This window comes from Macaca mulatta, chromosome 1 (genome assembly GCF_049350105.2).
Source record: "Macaca mulatta isolate MMU2019108-1 chromosome 1, T2T-MMU8v2.0, whole genome shotgun sequence".
NCBI lineage: Eukaryota > Metazoa > Chordata > Mammalia > Primates > Cercopithecidae > Macaca > Macaca mulatta.
The window spans coordinates 214,888,208-214,914,212 of NC_133406.1; the positions used below are offsets into that span (position 1 = coordinate 214,888,208).

The 26,005-nt window shown below is 43.6% G+C and overlaps 2 protein-coding genes and 1 pseudogene across 26 annotated transcripts in view; 1 reads left to right on the forward strand and 2 right to left on the reverse strand.

Annotated features, from left to right (window-relative positions):
* Positions 1–486: 486 nt before the first annotated feature.
* Positions 487–15,423, reverse strand: PDIK1L (PDLIM1 interacting kinase 1 like). Of its 2 annotated transcripts, none has more exons than XM_015131783.3 (3): positions 15,196–15,423; positions 11,887–12,188; positions 487–4,517 (listed from the first exon to the last, which is right to left on the reverse strand). In XM_015131783.3, exons 2-3 carry the CDS (start codon positions 12,169–12,171, stop codon positions 3,777–3,779), a joined length of 1,026 nt encoding a protein of 341 aa, XP_014987269.1. In that variant the 5' UTR covers positions 12,172–12,188; positions 15,196–15,423; the 3' UTR covers positions 487–3,776. The 2 variants fall into 2 exon arrangements, with proteins under 2 accessions (XP_014987269.1, XP_014987260.1); XM_015131774.3 differs by lacking the exon at positions 15,196–15,423 and adding an exon at positions 14,700–14,801.
* LOC106997042 (uncharacterized) overlaps positions 13,997–26,005 on the forward strand; it is a 48,099-nt gene continuing 36,090 nt past the window's right edge. For 4 of the 24 annotated variants that reach the window (XM_077968477.1, XM_077968468.1, XM_077968471.1 and 1 more), the window contains exons 1-2: positions 14,707–15,850; positions 16,804–16,882. In XM_077968477.1, the coding sequence (XP_077824603.1) occupies positions 14,731–15,846 (1,116 nt within the window). In that variant the 5' untranslated portion in view covers positions 14,707–14,730 and the 3' untranslated portion in view covers positions 15,847–15,850; positions 16,804–16,882. Of the gene's footprint in view, positions 14,127–14,448; positions 14,609–14,706; positions 15,851–16,803; positions 17,239–20,435; positions 20,567–20,664; positions 21,188–22,413; positions 23,184–23,779; positions 23,917–24,267; positions 24,353–26,005 lie in introns of those variants that run through there. The other 20 variants (XM_028837729.2, XM_077968553.1, XM_077968540.1 and 17 more) reach the window with 17 other exon arrangements.
* LOC713861 (protein SET pseudogene) lies at positions 23,939–24,790 on the reverse strand (annotated as a pseudogene).

Here is a 26,005-nt window from a genome sequence, read left to right on the forward strand (position 1 = left end):
AGACCACTAAATAGACTGTATCTTCAGGCATAAATGATAAACATAAAAAAGTAGGCCCGACTTCTTAATAGAAAATTAAACCATGGTCTCAAGTTATAGATTGAAAAATTGCATCCCCTCATTTATTTAATATATACTATGCTTAGTCTGAGCTGCATTTAATATATACTATGCTTCGTCTCAGCTTAATGAAACAGAAGGATAAATGAATAAAAAATTTCATCTCTGGCAATACGAGTTCTTCTTGTACGCAAAGCAAATACAGCAAGACAGTATTAAAATTTTAGAGAACTTGAAATGCTGAAACTCCTATAATTCAATGATCTTTTCCTTGGCAATCAATTCTATTTCAGAAAGAATCATTTAATAGGTTAAGTCTGAAAAATACATTGCTTCAGATTTTATACCTTCTATTTTGTGCTCATGAAGTAAAGTACTACAGAACTACTCACAGAGCCACTAAAGCAGCAATGTAGAATTTTCATGTTTTTTTTTTGTTGAAACTCACTTTATTTAAAAAAAAAAGTCATGAACAATAAATTACAATCATTTCCCCCTTTTATAAATTCTTCATAAAATATATTTGACAATTTTAACAGAAAATTTCAAAAGTTGCTTTCATTTCTTAAGTGCTGATGACTTATTTTTTGACCATTTTGTCATGCTGGTGAATTATTTTGTAGCTGCTACAATAGTTTGATTGATAACAATTTACAATTAAAAACAACAACAACGAAGAGAAAAAACAGACCAGCAGAAATAACTATTTTGTGTGCTATTTATGTGACACTTAACACTTACTTCATCATAATGACAAAGTATCCCTTAGCACCAAAAAATCTACAGGAACCCCATCTTTCTAAGTGACAACTAGTGCAAAATAACATTCTAGGAACTAACTGTACAACCCCATATTTTAACTGGCCACAGTTGCCTATAAGCTCATTTGAAATATTTGGTCTTTTTTCAATTAAGACAAATTTCAAAAAACACCATAAACCATGGCAAGAGACTCTATGAGGAACAATTGCTTATTGAGTACCTATTATGGGCAAGGCACTGTGCACAAAGTTTTGCTTTCATTTTTCCTCTAGCAAATATCCAGGTATTTCCAAATATCACTAATCATCTTTTCTTACTCCTGGCTCGAAAAGGCCTTTGGCTAAATGCCATTTTTTAATTGTCATTTTATCAACAAACCTTTAGTGCTGAGCACACAGTAGGTACTTAATAAATACCTCTGACTGAAAGAACAAAGACAAAGAATTTACTATCATTTTGCTTGGCTATTTTAGAATACAAGGACTTGAGAAAATTCCAGAAGAAACTTCCTGATTACCTCATACCCTTACCCCCAATCAAAGAATTACACTTCACAGGTAAAATCTTTCCAAGTAAATGATAATCATTAACTATTTTACATGAGGCAGGACCAAAAACTATGCGCTTAGGAAACTGTGGCTCCAAGCACATAGATATTTGAAAAGCAAATGATGCATGGGCATACCATAATCTATGAATCTCTGCTGAAGTGCCATGTTATTGATGAGACATTATCATGATGCTTTTTCTTACTGTCTATAGCTCAACTTCCTTGGACATATCTGTTAAATTAAACTAATCTGGTGATCCAGAGGGTCAATTATCATGAGGTTCCAGGGTGTTTCCACTTCTAATTTCCAAAAGAATTCTTATACTTATTAGCTTGAAAGTGATGTTAAAAGTATATGACTTTTCATTTTAAGAGGCTTTATTTCAATAAAACCTTTTAGTCCAAATTTTAAACTTCCAGATCAAGTAACACATAGTCCAGAAATTTTATGTACTGCAATTTTTTGGTGGTGTTTTATATTGTTTCCTCTGAACACATTTGAAACAGGGAAAAATTATGACATATTCTAAAAGTTGTGGAAGTTCAAAAAAGCTGAGATTATGCAAGCTATCAATAATTTCAGTATTCTAGGCCGGGCGCGGTGGCTCACGCCTGTAATCCCAGCACTTTGGGAGACCGAGGCGGGTGAATCATGAGGTCAGGAGATTGAGACCATTCTGGCTAACACGGTGAAACCCCCGTCTCTACTAGAAATAAAAAAAAAATTAGCCGGGCACGGTGGCGGCCGCCTGTAGTCCCAGCTACTCGGGAGGCTGAGGCAGGAGAATGGCATGAACCTGGGAGGTGGAGCTTGCAGTGAGCCGAGATCGTGCCACTGCACTGCAGCCTGGGCAACAGAGTGAGACTCCGTCTCATTAAAAAAATAATAATAATAATTTCAATATTCTAATACTATTTTGTTCGACTTTTGACCAAAAATTCTAGTGCTTTATAAAGATTAACTTAGATACAATGTAAAGTCTATTTAACCTTAAAGGCTAATGTTCTGTTTTAGGGAAGCATTCTATCCTTTAGATTTTAACTATCTGCATTTACAGGAAAACAAATCGTAGACAATCATACAAAGTTAAAATCAAACTAACTTCAAGAGGAATAATGGTCTGTTGGTTTTTGACATAGACTATATCAGTGATTGTATAAAATGGATAGCTTTTCTACTTTAAAAGTAGTGGTTGCCACAATATTTTATCCATTTGCCATACTGTATACGTATCTTCTCCTATGTTAGATAAAGGTGATCAACATTTTCAACAACCATATTACTATCATTACTGTCTCAAATCAGACAAGAGAAAACAGCATCAGTGCCAAAATGAAAGAACTCCAGTGACTCAACAAGTGACCATATCAGGGCAGGCAAAGTGAGGGTAGAGCTCATTTGGTTTCTTCAACTTCAGTATAATGAGGCTTAGACAAAGTCTTCAAACCAAAAATATATCAAGTATTACAGTTCATACATAGCAAAGTTTTCAGAAACAGAATCCTGTATTCAGATTTATATCAGATTGTAGAAGCTCAAGTGCAGACGTCCCAATGCAGTGGTTTAGTTGGTTAAATAAATGCTCGGTTACCTAAAGAAGGTCGGACTGAATCACCAACCTGCTACCATATGACTGCGTGACTAATTCAACTCTTGCAGCTACAGGGCACTGGAGAGTTCAAACATACTTCAGCAGCTTTGGATCACTTAATTTCATTTATGTTTTACCAGATAATTTTAGACCCTCCAAAATGATGCCTTTAAAAAAAAAAGCTGTATATTACAAAAATAAAAAAAACCCTAATATGATTTCATTAGGGGAAGGGGCAGAGTAGGAAGATAAGGGAAGGTTTGTTTATTTTTCATCACTGATTTCACCAGCAAATCTCAAAAACCCAAACCTACATCAAATAATTTAAACAGACATGGCATTTTTTTCATATGGAATGCAAAATGCGTACATTCACATACTTACATATACATAAATATATACATATATGTTTCCTTTACAAAGTTTCAAAGGTTGCATTACCAGCATGCAAACCTCTTCTCCCATGGAAATTCCTAATACTGACAAGGAATGTCTAAAATACTTAGAGACATATTTCCAGAAAACTGGACGCTCTTCTCTTCTTAGCTCTTAGAGAATTTTCCTGCCAAACTTCTATCAATAATCATTTTTTAAAAATTTACACCCACATTGGTAATACACATTTGAAACATACTAATATAATAAAATGGCCAACTTGGATTTAAGAAAAATGAGGAAAAAAAAATCCCACAAAAAATCTAAACCCTTAGAGGGTGGAGTCTAGCTTTTTATATTCTTTTTCAGCCACATAATGTTGCATCACTGTTAAACAGAAGCAGCATATCATCCATGGTATTTGCAAATAATATGTGTCACGTTTCCCAGCTGCTATCTTTAAATGCAATTTGTACTAATCTGAGTTCTAGTTCAAAAGCATCTGGGCGATCCTGAGGGTTTGCAGCCAGCATTTCCTTAATCAGTTGTTTCATTCGCCCATTCATAGATTTTTTCTTCACAGGAATGAGAAGTTCCATTTTGGGATTTTCCAGAAGTGCCTCCCCAACAGGCACAATCTCAGTTCCTTGTTTTACGTAACTCCCCAAGAGTTCCTTCTTTGTCTCTGTGTCTATGAATGTGATCCTTTCCAGCATTGCCCAGATGATAATCCCCAGAGCAAAGATGTCAGCTTTTGCTGTGTAATGTCCTTCCCAAACTTCAGGAGCCATGTAAAAATCTGTTCCACATGCTGTGGAAAGGAAACACTTGTTTACACTGACAGGTTCTTCTGGGTTCTGCCCAGAGGCTGAACAAACTTTACTTAGACCAAAATCAGCCACCTTGAGTGTAGGTTCCAAGTCACTGGTATCCAACCTGGTTTGAGAAATCAGGATGTTATCAGGCTTAAGATCTCGGTGGATGATCTGGTTTTTATGCAAGAAAGCCAGGGCACTGCTCAGCTGAAGCATGAAGCTGGTGTTAGTTTTACGATTGGGTTTCCTGGACAACAGATACTCATTCATATCTCCTCCGTCACAAAAATCCATCACAAACCACAAATAATAGGCGCTTCTGGGATCAAAGGCAATTTCTCCTTTTAATGAAGTTTCTACAAGCTACAAGAAGGAAAAAAAAAGGTTACAATCATTTGCATAGGTTATACATTCAGTTATAGGAAAAGAATAATTTAAAGGTTAAGTCAGTCTCCATCTTTAAGTGGAAACTCTATTAATATTTAATCAGTGCTTTAAAATATACATTTTATTTTAAACTTTAAAAAATGCTTCAAACTGTCATTTTGTCCCTGATAAATATACACCAAAGCTCTAAACCAAGGGGTAAAAATTTTAAAATAGTTTTATTTTGAAAAGCGTCCAAGTGGCCACACATTTTCTCCATGTGTCAGTGGAGCTGAATTCTACCCACCTAGCTCATAGCTTCATGAAAAGACCAAAGTTTCAGCAGATAGACCTAGGAAGTTGCCAGCTGGGGTATAAACCTCAATTAGGAAACTCTATTCAATGAAATCGCCTGAAATACACTTCTTACTCATTGCACATACACTGTCAACATAACCTGTGAAATCGAGAGAAAAATGATCAAGGAACAACCAGTTGTTGCAGAAATAGCTGTTCCTGTAGTCACTAATAAAGACTGACATCGTTACTTCATAAACTTCTATAGGCAGAATGCAAATATGTTGGCTCTTTCACTGGATGACTTTTAAAAACCAATTTATAAAAATCAAATATGCATTTTAAAAATTTTTAAATATTTTATTATTTTTTCAAATATGCATTTTGATATAAAAAATCAACTCAATTTGTATATTTCTTCTTTCATACAAGCTGAAAACCTAGACTAAATCACAGTTTGATTTGTTATTATTATCTAGTTACAACTCTCCTTTACTTGAAATTCAATAGAATTACTTCACTGGACATGAACTATCACTCTAAAACACAGTATATAGTCTTTTTTTTTGAGACAGAGTCTTGCTCTGTCACCAGGCTGGAGTGCAACAGCGCAATCTCAGCTCACTGCAACCTCCGCCTCCTGGGTTCAAGAGATTCTCCTGCCTCGGCCTCCCAAGTAGCTAGGACTACAGGTGTGTGCCACCATGCCCAGCTAACTTTTGTATTTTTAGTAGAGACAGGGTTTCACCATGTTGGCCAGGATTGTCTCAATCTCTTGACCTCATGATCCACCCACTTCGGCCTCCCCAAGTGCTGGGATTATAGGTGCGAGCCATGGTGCCCGGCCCCGTATATTGTCTTTTAAAAGCATTTGTTGTATGGTGTCCTTTTCAGACCCATGAGTTGAACAGAAAAGACCAAAGAGTTGCTGAAGAGTGAATGAATTGTTAATTTCACATTTAAATCTACTGGTACTTCCTCTACCATTTGGCCAAGCATAAGCAAAGAACATCCCTTCACGCCATCTCTCCACACAGCAGACAATAGTAATTGCAATGATCTGCAGTTATCTCTTTGGCATGAGTTTTCCTTGTTGCATGTGTTTGCCAGTGAGACAGAAAATAAAAGAATAGAAAGGTACAGATCACATAATTATTTACCAGGTGCACTGATACTAAACATGCTTTTCTTCTTCTATCTTTACTCTCAAAAGCAAACCTCCTCAATAGCTTTGAGCAATGCCGAGTCCCAGCGTTCAAAGAATGTTTTAGAGTAAGGCCAGATAGTAAATATTTCAGGCCTGACAGCCACATAAGGTCTCTGTACCATATACTTTTTCCTTTCCTTTTTTCCCCCACAAGTCTTAAAAAAAAATCTAAAAACTATTTTTAGCATCGAAAACCATATGAAAACAGGCCACAGGGCCTCTGGTTGAGAGCTATGGAAATGCAGCACCCAATCTGCTTATTTTAACATGTAGAGGATGTTAGCCATTGGTTTCTCTTGACTAAGGCCCTTCAATGGCTTCCCTGTTCTCTTAGGATATAGTCTAAGCTCTTTAACATGGGTTATGAGACCTTGTGCGCTCTGACTCCTGCTGTCCCCTTCTAACCCCATCTAAAACAACTCTATCTTCTTTCAATTTTTTTTTTTTTTTTTTTTTTAAGACAGAGTCTCACTCTGTCACCAGGCTGGAGTGCAGTGGCATGATCTCAGCTCACCACAACCTCTGCTTCCCAGGTTCAAGAGACTCTCCTGCCTCAGCCTCCCAAGAAGCTGGGACTACAGGCATGCACCACTATGCCCAACTAATTTTTGAATTTTTTGTAGAGATGGGGTTTCACCATTGTGGCCAGGATGGTCTCGATCTCTTGACCTTGTGATCTGCCCCTAGGCTTCCCAAAGTGCTGGGATTACAGGTGTGAGCCACTGTGCCCAGCCTCTTCTTTCAATTTTTAAACACTTCATGCGTTTTGCTTCAAGACCTTTGTATGTACGGTTTTTTTCTGCCTAGGAAATTTTTCTCACTTATCTAGCTGACTCCTCTTCACACTACAAGTTTTAGACAATTATATATATATATTTTGTGTGTGTGCGTGCAAGACAAGGTCTTGTTCTATTACACAGGTTGGAGTGCAGTGTCACAATCATGGCTCACTGCAGCCTCTGTCTCCCTGGCTCAAGTGATCCTCCTGCCTGAACCTCCCAAGTAGCTGACACTACAGGCACGCACCACCACACCCAGCTAATTTTTAAACTTTTTGTAGAGATAGGGTTTCACCATGTTGCCCAGGCTAATCTTGAACTTCTGGGCTCAAGTGATTCACCCGCCTCAGCCTCTTAAAAGTGCTGGGATTACAGGCGTAAGCCACTGCGCCCATCCAGCGATTCATAACTTTTGAGCCACAGGATTATGTAGGTTTCCCTATTGTATGCATCCTGTACTTGTCATTCATGATATTTATCACAAGTACACAGACTGGCCACTAGGTTCGCATGAGATTGTAACCTCTGTTAATTGTTTTACATTTTCTTCTAGGTGAGGCTTTTGGCTATCAGGAACTGATTTAATGATTCTAACTGAGAACAAGGAAGAAGACATCTGGAAAAACATGGAGAAAAATGAAAATCTGTATGGAGAATACCATACATAGGGACTCTGTAGTCACAGTACAGATTTGTTTGTCTTTACTAAATGTAAATATTGGTTGTCTTTACTAGATGTAAATTTAGAGAAGGCACTTGCTAAATGTGTTGATGAATGTCTGGACAACTAAATAAATCCATAGAAAAGACAATTTTAATAGAGGTACCAATTACTGAGTACTTATATGTACCAAGTATTGTTTTTGCAACATCTCTAATTTTGACAACTCCTATACAAAGTAGATATTATTACCCCTTATCTTAAATATGAAGAAATAGATGCTAGGAAGAGTTGGGTTATTTATCCAAGGTCATTCAGCTAGGAAAATGTACCATAAGTGAAACACAAGTCTATTAGGCTTTAAAAGATGAATGAGATTTACTAAGCAAAAAGGTGCTTTAGATATAAAAATCACTGAATCAAGTCTGGTAGGCCTTTACATCTTAAAACTTTATGAGCTAATGCCTAGCTACTATAACAATTGCTGGATCTGGACTCAGCACTAAATAATATGTTTGTTTGTTTGTTTATTTATTTATTGAGACAGGGTCCCACTCTGTGACAACAGCTAGAGTGCAGTGGTGCAATCATGGCTCGCTGCAGTCTTGAACTTCTGGACTCTAGCAATCCTCCTGCCTCAGCTTCCTGAGTAGCTGGGACTAAAGGTGCGTGCCACCACGCTCAGCTAATAAATCTTTTGTTTAAATATCTTTGCTTTTCTGGTTCAAAATAGATCATGCCTCTCAGTCTCTAAAACTCAATGTAAAGTTCAGCAAGGTTCTATCCACCTTTTTTTTTTCTTTTTTTTTGAGACAGGGTGTCTGGCTGTCGCTGAGGCTAGAGTGCAGTGGCCCAATCTTGGCTCACTGTAACCTCTGCCTCCAAGGCTCAAGTGATCCGCCCACCTCAGCCTCCCAAGGAGATAGGACCACAGGCGTGTGCTACCACACCCGGCTAACTTTTTGTATTTTTCGTAGAAATGGGGTTTTACCATGTTGCCCAGGCTGGTCTTGAACTCCTGGCCTCAAGTGATCTGCCTGCCTCAGCCTCCCAAAATGCTGGGATTACAGGTGTGAGCCACCATGTTTGGCTTTCTATCCACTTTTTTTTTGTTTTTGTTTTGGAGATGGAGTCTCGCTCTGTCACACAGGCTGAAGTGCAGTGGCATGATCTTGGCTCACTGCAGTCTCCGCCTCCCGGGTTCAAGCAATTCTCCTGCCTCAGTCTCCTGAATAGCTGGGACTACAGGCACACGCTGCCACGCCCCGGCTAATTTTTTGCATTTTAGTTTCACCGTATTGCCGAGGCTGGTCTCAGACTCCTGAGCTCAGGCAATCTGCCCGCCTCAGCCTCCCAAAGTGCTAGGATTATAAGTGTGAGCCACTATGCCTGGCCTCTATCCACTTTTCAGAGAATATAGTAAGAATGTTTCCAATATTTTCTATCAATTCAACTTACATAATAAGCACTTTTAGAAAAGCAATAAAATGAACAGAGGCTAAATAGTTATTTTTACTGTCATAAAACGGAAAACTGCAGGGCATTGGCTGGGCGAGGTGGCTCACACCTGTAATCCCACCACTTTGGGAGGCTGAATCGGATGGATCACTTGAGGTCTGGAGTTCAAGACCAGCCTAGCCAACATGGTGAAACCTCGTCTATACTAAACACACAAAAATTAGCCGGACATGGTGACAGGCGCCTGGAGTCCCAACTAGTCAGGAGGTTGAGGCAGGAGAATCACTTGAACCTGGGAGGCGGAGGTTGCAATGAGCCGAGATCGCACCACTGCAATCCAGCTTGAGCGACAGAGCAAGACTCTGTCTAAAAAAAAAAAAGAAAACTTCAGGGCACAGAGTGCTAAACTGCAATATAAATTCTCAAGACTAATATTGCTCATCATACAAGGAAACTTGCAAGTTTCTTAATACATGCATTCATGTATTTGTTTTCTTTGTTGTTCCTAGTCCAAAACTTTTGTTTTAAAAACAGAGGTTTTGTTTTGTTTTGAGACAGAATCTCGCTCTGTCACCCAGGCTGCAGTGCAGTGGCATGATGTCAGCTCACTGCAACCTCTGCCTCCTGGGTTCAAGTGATCCTCCCACCTCAGCCTCCCAAGTAGCTGGGACTATAAGGTGCATGCCACCATGCCTGGTTAATTTTTGTACTCTTATTTTGTACAGATGGGGTTTTGCTATGTTATCCAGGCTGGTCTTGAACTCCTGGGTTGAAGATATCCTCCCCCTTCACCCTCCTAAAATGTTGGAATTAGAGGCGTAAGCCACCACACCTGGCCAAAAACAGACTTTTTCTTTTTTTTTTTTTTTTTTTGAGATGGAGTCTTGCTCTGTTGCCCAGGCTGGAGTGCAATGGTGAGATCTTGGTCCACTGCAACCTCTGCCTCCTGGATTCAAGAGATTCTCCTGCCTCAGCCTGCTGAGTAGTTAGGACTACAGTTGCATGTTATCATGCCAGGCTAATTTTTGTTGTTTTTTAGTAGAGACAGACTTTTAAGTGGTAAAAGTCTGATGGTAAATTCTGAATTTAGACACACTCAAAGAAAGTTGTTTTCCAATAATGACTAGCTTTTTTTTTTTTTTTTTTTTTTTGAGACAGTCTCACTCTGTCGCCCAGGCTGGAGTACAGTGGCATGATCTCGGCTCACTGCAAGCTCTGCCTCCTGGGTTCACGCCATTCTCCTGCCTCAGCCTCCAGAGTAGCTGGGACTACAGGCACCCACCACCATGCCCGGCTAATTTTTTGTAATTTTTTTTTTTAGTAGAGACGGGGTTTCACTGTGTTAGCCAGGATGGTCTCGATCTGCTGACCTCATGATCCACCTGCCTCGGCCTCCCAAAGTGCTGGGATTACAGGTGTGAGTCACCACGCCCGGCCAAGAATGACTAGCTTTAAGAAATTCTGCCGGCCGGGCACGGTGGCTCACGCCTGTAATCCCAGCACTTTGGGAGGCCGAGGCGGGCGGATCACAAGGTCAGGAGATCGAGACCACGGTGAAACCCCGTCTCTACTAAAAATACAAAAAATTAGCCGGGCGCGGTTGTGGGCGCCTGTAGTCCCAGCTACTCGGGAGGCTGAGGCAGGAGAATGGCGTGAACCCGGGAGGCGGAGCTTGCAGTGAGCCGAGATCGCGCCACTGCCCTCCAGCCTGGGCGACAGAGCGAGACTCCGTCTCAAAAAAAATAAATAAAATAAAATAAATAAATAAATAAATAAATAAAGAAGCTATGTCTTAATATATTTTCTATTCTTTGAGTATAGAGCTACTAGAGATTTCAATTGCTGGCAGAAGCCAACAAAAGAAAAACACAAAAGCTTTTCCATTTCCTCAGGTTTACAGAAGAGTAATTTGGGAGTTAAGAAAGCATAAGTTTTAGCTGTCAGTCTTAGCTCCTGCTCCCAGTTCTACCACTTACTATGTATGTGACTTTGGATAAATTCATTATCTATACTAAGCCTCAGTTTCTTCATTTGTAATGAAGATAATAATAGTCCTTTCCTCACAGGATTTTTTTTTTTTTGAGGCAGAGTCTCGCTGTGTCGCCCAGGCTGGAGTGCGGTGGCGCAATCTTGGCTCACTGCAAGCTCCGCCTCCCAGGTTCACACCATTCTCCTGCCTCAGCCTCCCAAGAAGCTGGGACAACAGGAGCCTGCCACCATGCCCTAATTTTTTGTATTTTTAGTAGAGACGGGGTTTCACCGTGTTAGCCACAATGGTCTCGATCTCCTGACCTCGTGATCCGGCCACCTCGGCCTCCCAAAGTGTTGGGATTACAGGCATAAGCCACCACGTCCGGTCCTCATTGGATTGTTTTGAGCAGTTGCTTTTAAAGCACTCAGCACAGAGCATGGAACTGAGGGCAAATTCAAATGTTAGCTGTGAGCACTGTTAATAACATTCAGGTGTTAAACCATGTACTTCACGAAAATTAACCGGAATTGCATGGTGAAGAAACCAAATATCCCTCTAAAACAGCAGAGGCTTACATTCAAACCAGTGATTTATAAAAGAGATGCCCAATTACCTAGGGGTGTTGCTACTGGTTGTGGAATTTTTCCTTTTCTTCTGTCCTCAAGTCCAAAATTATTGATTTCAAAGAAATGAAGTTATTAGACTGTAGTCTCAAGCACTTCTCTAGCTCCTATCTTGCCCCATTCCTATGCAGACTGGCAAGTACCATTGCATAACAGGTGGCTTATGTTATTTTTAGGTATGTGCATCACAGGTTTAAATAAAACCTTGTTTTAAGCAAACATCTACTCAATTCTTGGCAGACACTTATCTATTTCTAACTACAAAACACCTGCATTTAAAGGGAAAAGTTCTTCTGACCCTTTCATTCCTCTTCTTGCTGACCAATGCCATGTTCAAATCATTTCTATTTCCCAATCAACAACACATACCTGTAAATAAAGGGAAGAATTAGAGCCGTGGGACATCTTTTGCACCATCCCATCCTTTTGTAGGATGCATTCCTCCAAGTGAATCACATTTGGATGTTGGCTCTTGATACTGCTTAGTGCCCAGAACTCACGAAGGGCTAGTTCAACATTTTCAGGTGCGTGACATCGAATTTTCTTCACTGCCACCCGTGCAGAGGTCTTTCTGATGACTGCTTCATACACAACACCGTAACTACCTCGGCCTACCTCCCGTATTAGATCGTACTTTGGCTGGCTACTCACCATCTTCAAGGTCGAGGTTTCTGGAAAAATCAACAAAGTGCTCTGTTGAAATTATGTGTACCTACTGGCTTGTATTTCTTCTTATGTATGATTTACTTGTCATCTGTCTGTCTGCAGTGCTTGAAGGATATTTGCTATACCTAGGGGAAATCTAATTTTAGGAATAGTAACCATAAAGCTAACAGGTAGTATTTACCATATATCAGGAACTGTTTTAAGTTCTTTAGAATATTAAATTCAGTTAATCCTCATAATAATCTTATGAGGTGGATACTATTATGGTCTTTTTATAGATGAAACTATATAATGGAAAGGTTAAATGAAATGCCTAAGGTCAATAGCTAGTAACTGGTGGACCTGGGATTTGAAACCCGGCCATCTGCCTCAGACGACCAAGATATGAAGCACTACAGTATACTGTCTCTTATATGAACTGCTTGAAAATGTCACTGTTAAAAATACATCCCCAAAATTCAGCATTCTTATTTACCGATCAGGAAAAAACAGGCAAGCAAGCAAAATCCCAGCTTCTCCTTCAGGCTACCACACACATAATGGTCATAAAACAGCAAAAACAAAACCCCCTCACAGTTAGAAATACAAACACCTGGCTTATGCTTAAGGCCTGAAAGTGAACCAAATCATTTATAGAACTGAAAATGTTTGTTTTCATTCGTAAAAGTGGCCAAACTCTATTTATATTTTAATTTTGTCTTTTATGTCATCTCTTTATTTCTTACAAAATAAATGAAAATAAAGTTTGTGGAAAAGAAACGTTTCTTTAAATTTTTTTTTTATTATACTTTAAGTTCTAGGGTACATGTGCACAACGTGCAGGTTTGTTACATATGTATACATGTGCCATGTTAGTGTGCTGCACCCATTAACTCGTCATTTACATTAGGTATATCTCCTAACGCTATCCCTCCCCCTCCCCCTCTTTTTTTTTTTTTTTTTTTTTTTTTTGAGATGAGTCTCGCTCTGTCGCCCAGGCTGGAGTGCGTGGTCCAATGTGGGCTCACTCCAAGCCCCACCTACCGGGTTCACGCCATTCTCCTGCCTCAGCCTCCCGGGTAGCTGGGACCACAAGCACCCGCCACCACGCTCGGCTACTTTTTTTGTATTTTTTAGTAGAAACGGGGTTTCACGGTGTTAGCCAGGATGGTCTCGATCTCCTGACCTCGTGATCTACCGGCCTCGGCCTCCCAAAGTGCTGGGATTACAGGCATGAGCCACCACACCCGGCCATTAACGTTTATTTAAAAATAAAATAAGCTACTTAGAATACAGTTACCTTTTTGTAGTCATTTAACAAGAGCTATTTTAAAATTTTTATGTTTCCTTTTTACTAATCATAAGAGAGCTGGAGTAAACAATATCTATTTAGTTCTAGGTCATTTTTGCCAACAAAGATCCTGGATATCAAGGGGCTCTCTGACAGAGTTCTCGGGAATTCAACTTAATGAACGGTTTAAAGGCGAGAGCAAAGGCCCTGCACAGAAACGCTGTGTTGAATGCAGAAAGTCTAAAGTGTGCTTCCTCACTCCCCAAACAATGTCTAGATTCTAACGAACTTCACGAACGAATTCTCGTTTGTAGATTGTGACCACGGGCAAGAAAAGTAACCTGAGATTGTACAATATTTATTCTGTACAGCTGGGGAAGCAAAAGGCTACTACTGACCCTAGAGCCTGAGAAGTTGGGATCCACTACTTTAAGTCCGTAGGATAGATTTAATAAAAAGAAATGACTTCTGAGATTGCTTTCAGTCCCACTTCCTCTAATTGGACACCCACCCTTCAAATCGCTACTGAATTTCCTAGTGTCTAATTTCCTGCCACAGAATCCTCTGCCCCGGCTGCACAGCAGACGAGCTTTCCTGCTCTACGGGGATCGCCAATCACATCCACTCAAGGTGGCTCGTGTCTCTGAAGCAGTCCCATGTCCTCTCCAGCCTGGTACGGTCCCCATGGGGAAGAGCACCCTCCTGAATAGGGAGGAGAGGGGTGTTTATGAAACCCGTGGGATCCCGGATCAAATGATGCATTCGGTGCGAACCTAAGTGACTTTCGACCGAAAGTGGCGGGCCCTCGCTCCCACTGCTCTAACCAGGCGCTGGGACGCGGGCCGGCCAGGCCAGACACCTGCTGGCACCCGGGAAGGGCTAGTCCCGGCCAGAGGTGTTGCCCGACGCGGCCACTCAGGCCGCGCTCATTGGCCAAGTGTCAGACCCTCCCCCTCCTCGGCCGTGCTCAGATGAAGCCCGGAGGGGAGCCTCCCGAGCCCCTTTGCTCACAGGAGCCAGCCCAACAGTTGCCTCAACTCCTCGGGGCTGGGGGCTGAGGGCTGGGGGGAGGTGGCCCCAGTGTGAGAGGAGGCCGCGGCTGGGGCCGGTGGCCTGAGGAGCGCGGGGCCTTCCCCGGGATGACTCCGCTGACAGGTCTGTGACAGGCGTCCCAGGGAGGGAGACACATGCAGGGCCGTCGGCTCTGCAGCAGGGCCTCTCCGCCACGCCGAAGGGCCAGATTTACCTCAGGGTAGACGCCGCCGCTTCTCCCTCTCATGGGCTCTGCAGGCCGCCATTATCGGGCAGCTCGCGCCTCCGCTGCCGCCGCCTCCAGTCAGCAGCCGGCGCGCGCCCCCGTGGTGCGCGCGGACACACCCCCTTACGCCGACGGCCCCGCCCCCCTCCGGCTTTCCGTAGCGCGAGCCGGGACGTTCCGCGCCACCGACGAAGCGCGCGGCCGGCGGTCCGCTAGCCTCCTCCCTCTCCAGAGGATTTGCAGAGCCCGGAGTCGTCGGAGGTGTGCGCGCTCCGGAGCGCACCACTGCTGCTGCTCCCCACAGGGGTGGCCGGGCCCTGGAACCGCGAGGCCACGCCACGCCGGGGCTCGGCCACCCTCCAGCTGCAGCGGGCGCTCAGGGCCCGCGGCCCCAGGGACGGTCTGCAGCGGCAGGTCCCGGCCTGGGGCTGCGCGCGCCCGGCCGCGGCCTCCCCTCCCCCTACCCGCCCCTCTTCCGACCTACCGAGCTGCGGGCTGGGGTGCGGGGCTCGCTGGGGTGGAACGCCCGGTGCATCTTCCGCGCGGGTCTCGGGTGCTTGCGGGGCGCTGTGCTCTTTGGCGGGCCCGCCGGGAGGTGCGGCCCGACCAAAGAGGCCTGGCGTCCGCCCCGCCGGGAGGGAGACTGCAGCTTTTGTTCGAGTCACTGAGCCATGTTTGCGGGCAGTGCAGTTACCGAGACGGCGGCGGCGGCGGCAACGCGGGGCTGGGTGCGATCATCTGGGAGGACGCCGTCCCCTGCCCCGCCGGCGCGGTGGTATCTCCCTTAAAGAAGCCGGCGCCTCATTGTTCCCCGGCCGCGGCCGCAGGGAGCCAGGGCCACCTCGGCGTGGGGAGTGAGGGGACGGCGGCGCCTGCACCTGGCTGCGGTGCTCGTGGCGCCCCCCGGAGGCTCCTGGTGGAGGGTTGGCCTGCAGTCGGCGCGCAGGAGAAGCCTCGGTATGAGCCAGGATCCACCGCGCTCCGGCCGCTCTCGGGGCGGGACAGTCAATGGGGGCCCCGCCGCTGCCGCAGTCGCTCGGCTGCCACACGCTGTCAGTCAGATCCCTCACGCTGTCGGCCCCACAGCCAGCCCGGGGTCACTCAGGCCCGCATCTCTCAGTCATCCAGTTGTTAGATCAGTAAGCATCTGCCAGAAACGTCCATTCCTTCTTCCCCGATTTTTTCTGCACCCATTACTTCTCAGCAGGGTGATGATTCCTCCTCCTTATATAGCGCTCGCTCTATAAGGCACGATGTACAAAGAATCCCTGTCGCTGTGCTCAAAGATCAACCCATTTTATTTTCTGCCCTCCATTTATTCCCCTTCTCCCGAGAGTCTGGCACTGGGTTAGGTCTTTATATAAATGATCTTGCTTAATCCTAACCAGACCCCACAAGGCGAGGTTTTATTATCCTGTTTTTACAGGTGAGGAAACACCTGCCTCTTTTCACTGAAGTGTCTATTTTGGGATGTGTCTACCTTGAATACCCACTCCTAGTGTAACACCCCCTCCCCTTAAAAAAAAAACAAACTAAAAAACCCATAACGATTCTGTAATCTGTTAAGATTTTTGTCCTGAGTGCCATCCAAGTGTCAAGTCTTCAGCTGTTTGCTGGAAACACTGGTGTCAGCCAAGACTTATTTCGTGCCCTCAAAAGTAGAGGGAATATATAGAAGGCTCTGCGAAGACAGCTAACTACCTATGTGGGTTATTGATCCGAATCAGGGGAGGGACCTCTCTTTCTCAATCAAAGTAGCGTTTTCATTTTGTCTCAATCATTAAGTATCATAGGAACCCTTGCTCTCAAGTTGGCTGCAGATGAGATTTGAAATCCACTCTCACCCCCAATTTAGGCTCACAGTTAAGTCTGTGAGGTGGGTTTAGATCTTGTGGGGCCTGAAGCTTAAATAATTTGGGGTGTCCTCCTGAGAAGAAAGGTTATAAAATGGCCCTGGGAACACATACCTGGAACATTGGAAAGGGTCCCTATAAGTAAAGGACTCTGAAGCTTAAGATTCATTAGCTTCAGGGTAAATGCTCCCTGTGCTTATTATGTTATGTAATTTTTTTTTTTTTTTTTTTGCCTGTAGGCCTCCTGGAGGACTGAGAATTCCTGGGGGTAGGAACCTTGTCTGTGATTGATCTCTGCAGCCTCCTCAATCTGATACGGTATCAAAATACACCTAAGGCTAGCATTCTCATGGCTGGTGGGAAGGCAAAGTGATACTGTTAACAAGGAAATTTGGCAATATATAGCCATATTATTTGATCCAGTAGCCCTAGATCAAATACTAGATTTCGAGGAATCTAACCTAGTAATATACTGGCAAACACACACACAAAAAACCAACAAACCTGTATGTACAGGACTATTCATTATGGCATTAATGAATAGCAAAAGATTGGAAACTGCTCACATGTCTAATGATAAAGAACTGGTTGAATAAATTATAGTACATACACAGGATGAAGTACTATGCAGCCATGAAAAAGTATGTGGAAGAGGCCTGGCGTGGCTCGCACCTGTAATCCTAGCACTTTGGGAGGCCGAGGTGGGCAGATCACTTGAGGTCAGGAGTTCGAGACCAGCCTGGCCAACATGGTGAAACCCTGTCTCTACTCAAAATACAAAAATTAGGCGGGCATGGTGGCACTGGCCTATAGTCCCAGCTACTTGGGAGGCTGAAGCAGGAGAATCTCTTGAACCTGGGAGGTGGAGGTTGCAGGGAGCCAAGGTCACGCCACTGCACTCCAGCTTGGGTGACAGAGCAAGACTGTCTCAAAAAAAAAAAAAAAAAAACAGAGCAAGACTCTGTCTCAAAAAAAAAACAAAAAACAAAAGATGTGGAAGATTTCTTATATATACTAATAAACATATACTAATATCAAGTGATCTCTATTAAGTGAAATAAGCAAAGTGCATACAGTGTTTATAGTATGCTATTACATGTGAGTAATGGAGAGATAAATACGCATTAAGTACTTATATTTAAAAGGTAGACAATGGAAGAATAAATCCCAAACTTCTACAAAAATAGTTGCTTATATGGGATGGAGGGCATAGGGATGGGAATGAGACTTCTATGAATATACCTTTTATATAGTACAATTTTGGAACCTTATAAACATTTCACATGTTTATAAGACAGTTCAATAAAATAAAGCACTCCATAAAAATTAAAAACAAATGGAAACAAATGAACTATCTAATGTCAGATTGGTGGTGTAACACAGAGAAAATAATTTCAAACGGCTTCTTAAGTATTTTGATTTTTTTTTTTTTAAGAGTTGAGTTCAGGCTGGGTGAGGTGGCTCACGCCTGTAATCCCAGCACTTTGGGAGGACTAGGCGGGCAGATCATGAGGTCAGGAGATTGAGACCATCCTGGCTAACATGGTGAAACCCGTCTCTACTAAAAATACAAAAAATTAGCCGGGCGTGGCGGCGGGCGCCTGTAGTTCCAGCTGCTGGGGAGGCTGAGGCAGGAGAATGGTGTGAACCCAGGAGGCGGTGCTTGCAGTGAAGCTGAGATCCCGCCACTGCACTCCAGCCTGGGCCACAGAGCGACACTCTCCATCTCAAAAAAATAAAGAGATGAGTTCTCATTCTGGCACCCAGGCTTGAGTGCAGTGGTGATTATAGTTCACTAACTTCCAACTCCTGGGCTCAAGGGATCTTCCCACCTTATCCTCCTGAGAAGCTGGGACTATAGGTATAGCTAATTTTAAAAATTTTCTTGTAGAGACAGGGTCTCACTGTGTTGCCCAGGCTGCTTGTAAACTCCTGACCTCAAGTGATCTTCCTTTGTCTCTCAAGGTGTTGGGATTACAGTCATGAGCCATCACACCCGTCCTTGATTGTACCTTTCTAATGGGGTATAGTCTAAGGACAAATAAAACTGCATAGAAATACGATTGCATTCATTCGTCTTATTGCTAGTAGTAATATTGATGTTGCTATTTTGAAACTGATATAAGAACAGACAAATAAGTAATTATGTCAATAGCATTAGGAACCAAGATTTTTCAGTGTATGAGAAAGTGTTTTAAGGAGAAAAGAAGCTTAGGATAAACTTAGATCTGAATTAGATAGCAGTATGTATTTTTTCTTTTCAAAAATGTATTTTCAGCCTGGCGTGGTGGCTCACGCCTGTAATCCCAGCACTTTAGGGAGGCTGAGGCTGGTGGATCACCTGAAGTCATGAGTTCCAGACCAGCCTGACCAACGTGGCAAAACCCCGTCTCTACCAAAAATAGAAAGATTAGCCAGGCATGGTGGCGGGCACCTGTAGTCTCAGCTACTCAGGAGGCTGAGGCAGGAGAATTGCTTGAACCCAGGAGGTGGAGATTGCAGTGAGCTGAGATTGCGCCACTGCACTCCAGCATGGGCAACAGAGCAAGACTCCATCTCAAAAAAAAAAAAAAAAAAAAGTATTTTTTAGCTCTGTCTGCCGAAAAGGCCTAGAAGCAATGACCAACTCAGTGCACAGATTTCGTCTCTAAATACCATTTAGAGGAACCATGTTGGCCAGGCTGGTCACCCAGCCCTGGAACACCCCTAGTGCACAGATTTAGTCTCTAAATACCATTTAATTTAAAAAAATTAAAAATAATTTAAAAGTCATTGACCAACCTTAAAATCACTAAAATGTTTTAAGGTTAGTGTCTATTTCTCAAACAACAGTCTTGGAATTGAGTCTTGTTGGACTTGACTGGCTAAGGGATAGAGGATTGGAGATAGGGTCCTTGGGCCCTTCCTCGACAAGCTCTCTGTGTCTTGAAGGATGGGACTTACTAATGGCCTTAAATCCAGAGGCTGTGGGGGCCACTAACAAATGTCTTGACATATACCTTCCCTAAAGAGTCAACTAGTGCCTGGCATGTGGTGGCACTTTGTTCATTAAGTCAACAGTGCTCTCCACGAAATATTCTTGCTGTTAAAAAAAAAAAAAATGTCTGGGTTTAGTGGCTCACACCTGTAATCCCAAAAGTTTGGGAGGCCGAGGCAGTCAGATTACCTGAGGTCAGGAGTTCGAGACCAGCCTGGCCAACATGGTGAAACCCCATCTCTAATTAAAAAAAAAAAAAATTAGCCAGGTGTGGTGGTGCACGCCTGTAGCCCAGCTACTAGGGAGGCTGAGGCAGGAGGATTGCTTGAACCTGGGAGGTAGAGCTTGCAGCGAGCCGAGATCTTGCCTCTGCACTCCAGCCTGGGTGACAGAGTGAGACCCTGTCTCAAAAAAAAGAAAAACAACAACAAAAGAAAGAAAAAGAGCATAAGCCTTATGAAGCCAAAATCTAATTACCAGTTTACCAGAAATATGAGGGATATACAAAGACCATAATCAGTCAAACTCCAAATGTGGAGCATTCTACAGGACAAGTGTCCTGGATTCTCCAGTAGATTCATGATACAGAAGTAAAACTGGACAGTAGAATGTGAAAGTGACTTACCAAATGCAGTAACCTCATTTGGATCGAGATTCAAATGAGTTAGCTGTCAAAAGACGTCTTCAGAAATTTAAATGTAGGTTAGGCACTGTGGCTCACACCTGAAATCCCAACACTTTGGGAGGCTGAGGCGGGCAGATCACTTGAGGCCAGGGGTTTGAGACCAGCCTGGCCGACACAGTGAACGACACAGTCTCCACCAAAAAATGCAAAAATTAGCCAGGCGTGGTGGCACACACCTGTAGTCCCAGCTACTTGGGAGGCTGAGGCAGGAGAATCACTTGAACCCAGGAGGCAGAGGTTGCAGTGAGTGGAGATTAGGCCACTGCACTCCAGCCTGGGCTAGAGACAGTGAGACCCTCAAAAAAAAAAGAAAAAGAAAGAAAAGAAAAAATAAATGTAAATATGAACTTAGATCAAATTAAGGAATTATTGTTCTTTTTTGTTAAGTGACACAGTGCTTGTGAAAGTAAGTCTTTTTCTTTCTTCTTTTTTTTGGAGATGGAGTTTCACTCTTGTTGCCCAGGCTGGAGTGCAATAGCGCGATCTTGGTTCACCACAACCTCTGCCTCCTGGTTTCAAGTGATTCTCCTGCCTCAGCCTCCCAAGTGGCACGGATTATAGGCATGTGCCATCGCACTTGACTAAGTTTGTATTTTCAGTAGAGACAGGGTTTCTCCACGGTTGTCAGGCTGGTCTCGAATTCCTGACCTCAGGTGATTCGCCCACCTCAGCCTCCCAAAGTGCTCGGATTACAGGTGTGAGCCACCATGCCCGGCAGAAAATAAATCTTTTTCAATTGGAGCAGCACATGTGCATTAGGGATAAAACAAAATGAGGTCTGGAATATGCTTTAAAATACTCCACTAGCAGCAGAGCAAACAAAAAGAGAGGAGAAGATTGGCAAAATGTTGATAGTTGTTGAAACTTAGTGCTGGGTACATGAGGCTTATTATACCATTCTACTTTTGTGTATGTTGGACTCTTTCCATATTAAAAAAGTTAGACAATCACGCTCAAAAAAGGAAATGAGTATTTTGGTCAAATGGGAACTTGGATGTAGCAAGCCTGCCCCCTGGTGGCAGATTCCATTGGTGAAGCTGATGCTCCAGTCTGACTAAAGCAGGTCTGAATTCCCAGACCTGTCGAGATCCAAGTCCTTTATCCCACAAGAACCCTACGAAGTGGAGAATATGAGCCTAGTCTTTTACATCTGGAGAAACTGAGACTCAAAGGGACTCAGTAACTTAAGTTCCTAATAAGTCACTGGTGGAGCCAAGACTCCTGGAGTCTTTGGACTCCAGGTCCCCAGCCCCATAAATCAATATGAATCTGAGCCTTACGTTTCCTATCTGAACAGAGGTCACATGGGAAGAGGCAAATGGGCTGTCCCTACTTAGAATGGGTCCACCAGAAGCAGATTATCATGGAGCAATTTTACCTATAAACTATAGATAAATACAAATCGGTAGTATAAATAAATAATAGGTAATATTCATACTACCGTCTGTGCGAGGCACTGTGCAAAGTACTGTTTATAGAGTGATCTCATCTAATCTGCACAGCGACCCTGTAAAGCACGTACTATTATTGTCCTCCCTTTTACAACTGAGGAAACAGAGGTTCTAAGAGGTGAAAGTCACACTGGCACTTCAATTGGGGTCTAACTACAATGTGTGTGTGTGTGTTTGAGATACAGTCTCGCTCTGTCCCCCAGGCTGGAGTGCAGTGGCACAATCTTGGCTTACGGCAACCTCCGCCTCCTGGGTTCAAGCGATTCTCTCACCTCGGCCCCACTAATAGCTGGAATTACAGGTGCCCGAGTAGCTGGAATACAGGCGCATGCCACCCCACCTGGCTCATTTTTGCGTTTTTTTTTTTTTTTTTTTTTTTTGAGACGGGAGTCTCGCTCTGTAGCCCAGGCTGGAGTGCAGTGGCCGGATCTCAGCTCACTGCAAGCTCCGCCTCCCGGGTTCACGCCATTCTCCGGCCTCAGCCTCCCGAGTAGCTGGGACTACAGGCGCCCGCCACCTCGCCCGGCTAGTTTTTTGTATTTCTTAGTAGAGACGGGGTTTCACCGTGTTATCCAGGATGGTCTCGATCTCCTGACCTCGTGATCCACTCGTCTCGGCCTCCCAAAGTGCTGGGATTACAGGCTTGAGCCACCGCGCCCGGCCCATTTTTGCGTTTTTTAGTAGAGATGGGGTTTCACCATGTTGGCCAGGCTAGTCTTGAACCCCTGGCTTCAAGTGATCTGCCCGCCTTGGCTTCCCAAAATGCTGGGATTACAGGCATGAGACACCATTCCCGGTTGTGTGTGTGTGTTTGAAAAGACTTTATTTTTAGAGAAATTTTAGGTTCACAGTGAAGTTGAGTGGAAATTACAGAGTTCCCATATATACCCTGTCCCCAAGGCACATCTAGGAGTCTTCCTTCCTACCAGATTGCTGACCCTGAATTTCTCTTCTGGAGAAATTATAAGAGGCCTCATTGATGCATTGTTAGAGACCTAGTACCCACTGAGCCAACCACAAGTTGTTATCAAAATGCCACAATAAGGTCATTAAGGGCAACTGGCTAGGCCTGTCAGTGAATGTTTTGGGAGCAGCTCCTAACTGCTGTAGCAGGGAGAATCCCCGTCAGTGTCCCCTCCCTTCTCCTTCCCAAGCTTAGGGAGCTCCAGCCCCATTTCTTTCTTTCTCTCTCTTTTTTTTTTTCTGAGATGGAGTCTTGCTCTCTTGCCCAGGCTGTAGTGCAGTGGCGCAATCTTGGCCCACTGCTACCTCCACCACCTGTGTTCAAGCAAATCTTCTGCCTCAGCCTTCTGTGTAGCTGGGATTACAGGCATGCGCCACCACGCCCCCACACCCGGCTAATTTTTGTATTTTTTTTTCCTTTTAGTTTTCACATTTAGTTTTTTTCCTTTTAGTTTTCACATTTAGTTTTATTGTAACAAAGCAACTTGTACACTTTTAACATTTGAAACTGAGCATCATCTTTCCAGTGAAACAAAAAGAAAATTTAAAAATTAACAGGAACAAAATTTACAATAGAGAATGTCAATTCCAAATAAGATCCTACAAGTTCTGCTGATTCTCCCATTGAGTGGCAGGGCTCAAGTCATCATTAGGAGAGAATTTATTTTTAAAAGTGTCATCTTAAACTGCAAGGATGTCTGTCAAATATCACAATTAAACATGCCAAAGGAGAAGCCATGTTGTCAAAATGCCCACTTAACCCACCCAAACATCTCAAACCCACCCTTTGCTGACCTTCTATAACCCCATTTTTTAAATTTTTTTTTTCTTTTTTTAAACAAGAGAAAGTAGACACATACATGTTGGTAAATGCTAACTGTCCATATTCACATAGAGACACAGTGTACTCTGAGCCCAACATACAGAGAAAGGAGGAAACAAGCTAGAATTCTACGCACTGCTACACAGGGGCCCAGCACCCTCCAGCTTCCAGCAGAGCGAAGGGAGCAGGGCTTTCTTTCTTCCCACAGAGCTCGGTGGTGTTGATTCCATACAGTTTTTGTTGAGACAGGAAGGGATAAAAATGAACTTTGAACAGAAAGAGGTAGAGACTCTTTTCCCATTGTATTCTGCTCAAGGTATTTCCCCCCAGATAAGTTGAGAACCATGGAGTAGAGAAAAGAGACCTCAAGAACAGGGCGACTGAGCACAAGAGGAAAAAAAAAAAAGACTGCAACTTGCTCCCAGGGACTGGAAAAAATTTTAAAAAACGAAGGTTGGAATCCATCAGTGTTCTATTAGTCATCTTCTCCTTCATCCTCCTCTCCTTCCTCCCCTTCATCATCTTCACCTTCATCCTCATCCCCTTCATCAGTATCTTCTAATCCTTCCTCCTCTTCATCATCATCATCATCATCTTCTCCTTCTTCATCATCCATATCAGGAACCAAGTAGTTCTGTAATGGGTTTGGCCAAATATCATCTTTGATGACCTCTCCTAACTCATTAGCACCTGCATCAGAATGGTCAGTAAACCAGGTAAAGAAGCTCTCTGGTTCCTCATGCTGCGTCTTCCTGCTGGCTTTATTCTGCGTTTGACTTGAACGTTTCGTCAAATCCTTTCCAGATTTCCATTTGATTTTGGTGGACTTTGAAGATGGATCACCACTCTCCTTCAGATGAAATTCTTTGGAGAGAACTTTATTTTCAAAGTAAGGATTTCCATCAAAATAAAAATCTGTTCTGTAACCTGATTTAATATCTTCAAATTCTGTCACTTCAACTCTGGTCAAATAATGCAGTGCCTCTTCGTCTTCCTCCCCAAGCAGTGCAGACACTTGTGGATGGTTGACAAATGTTGTTACCCAAAAATTTGGGATTTTGGTGATCAATTCTGACCTCTTCTGAAAAAATGGTTGGTGGTGTTTGGTATATTTCTGTTCTACTTTCAAAATCTCCTCACTAGCTCATTCATTAAGTCTGTCTATTTCATTTTGTACTTCCTTAATGTGTTCAATTGCTTCTTGCTGTTCTTTTTCTCCCTTCTTCAGCAAGCCTGCAGAGGCCAATGTCTCCTCCGGTCCCAGAGCAGGCGGTGGTCTTGGTTTCTTCTTTTGAGGCAGGAGTGGAGACTGGCATTTAGGGGCCATGCTGTTAGGGAAGTCCAAGAACCAGACCACGAGTCTCTTGCCCATCTGGAAGCAGATTGAACACTCTAATTTTTGTATTTTTGTTAGCGATGGGGTTTCCCATGTTGGCCAGGCAGGTCTCGAACTCCTGACCTCAGGTGATCCACCCGCCTCGGCCTCCCAAAGTGCTGGGATTATAGGCATGAGCCACTGCGCCCAGTCTCCTTAGCCCCATTTCTGCAGGGGGAGGCTGAGGGAGAAACTCCTTTAGGGAGGGTACTAGCTTTGGCACTAACACGCTGTGTGATCTTGAGCAAGAAAGACTCCTCCCTGCTGTGGGCCTCAGTCTCCCCATCTGCAAAATGAGGGGGTCTGACCAGCTCATCTCTAAGGATCCTTCCAGCTCCAACACTCTGATTCTTCAATCCTACACCTCCACTATGCTTATAATAAGAAAACCAAAATGTTTATTTCTGATCCAGCCTCCGAGAAAAGTGATCTGGGGGCCCACAAAGGTCTTGTGCCAGGTATAACTTTGGCTGTTTTTGTCTTTGGATGGGTCCTAGTTGTCTTCTTGGTGAGGACTGAGAACAGCTAGAGCAGGTGATGGTTAAGACCCAGGTTCACATCTCCTTCTCCTGTGTCCAAGAGCTGCTGGGGTGCCACCATCTGAAAACCATGCTGGATGTGAGAGTTGAGAGTGTCCTAAACTGAGGATTCACCCATCTCCTCAGCAGGTCCTGAGGTGTTAAAGCTTGGGTTTCGTGTGATTCTCTGGCCTCTTCTGGACGCTTCATGTTGCAAGAGCAGAAACAAAGTGACTGAAAGGAATGATTGGTACATTACCTAAGAGAAATGGAGACGGGAGGGCTAGCTTCGGGAAGGAAGTTTGATTCAGCAGCTCACATGTCACCAAAGACACCAGTTTCCTCTGTTCTGCCTCCCATGATGCTGCATTCGTCTTAAGGCTGGCTTCCCTTGTGGGCCTGGGGGTCACCAGTGGGAATGCAGCCTTATGAGTTCACATCCTGCAGGAATGAGAAAGTCAGCTTCTCTATTCCTCAAACAAGATTCCTAAAATTTAAGTCTTGTTGGACCTGATTGGCTAGGGGCTAGGGAGTAGGGAGTAGGGGATAGGGTTGTGGGCCCCTTCTTGACCAAGCTCTGTGTCCTGAAGGATGGGGCTTACTGGCAGGCTTAAATTCAGAGGCTGGTGGGTGGCTAACAAATGTCTTG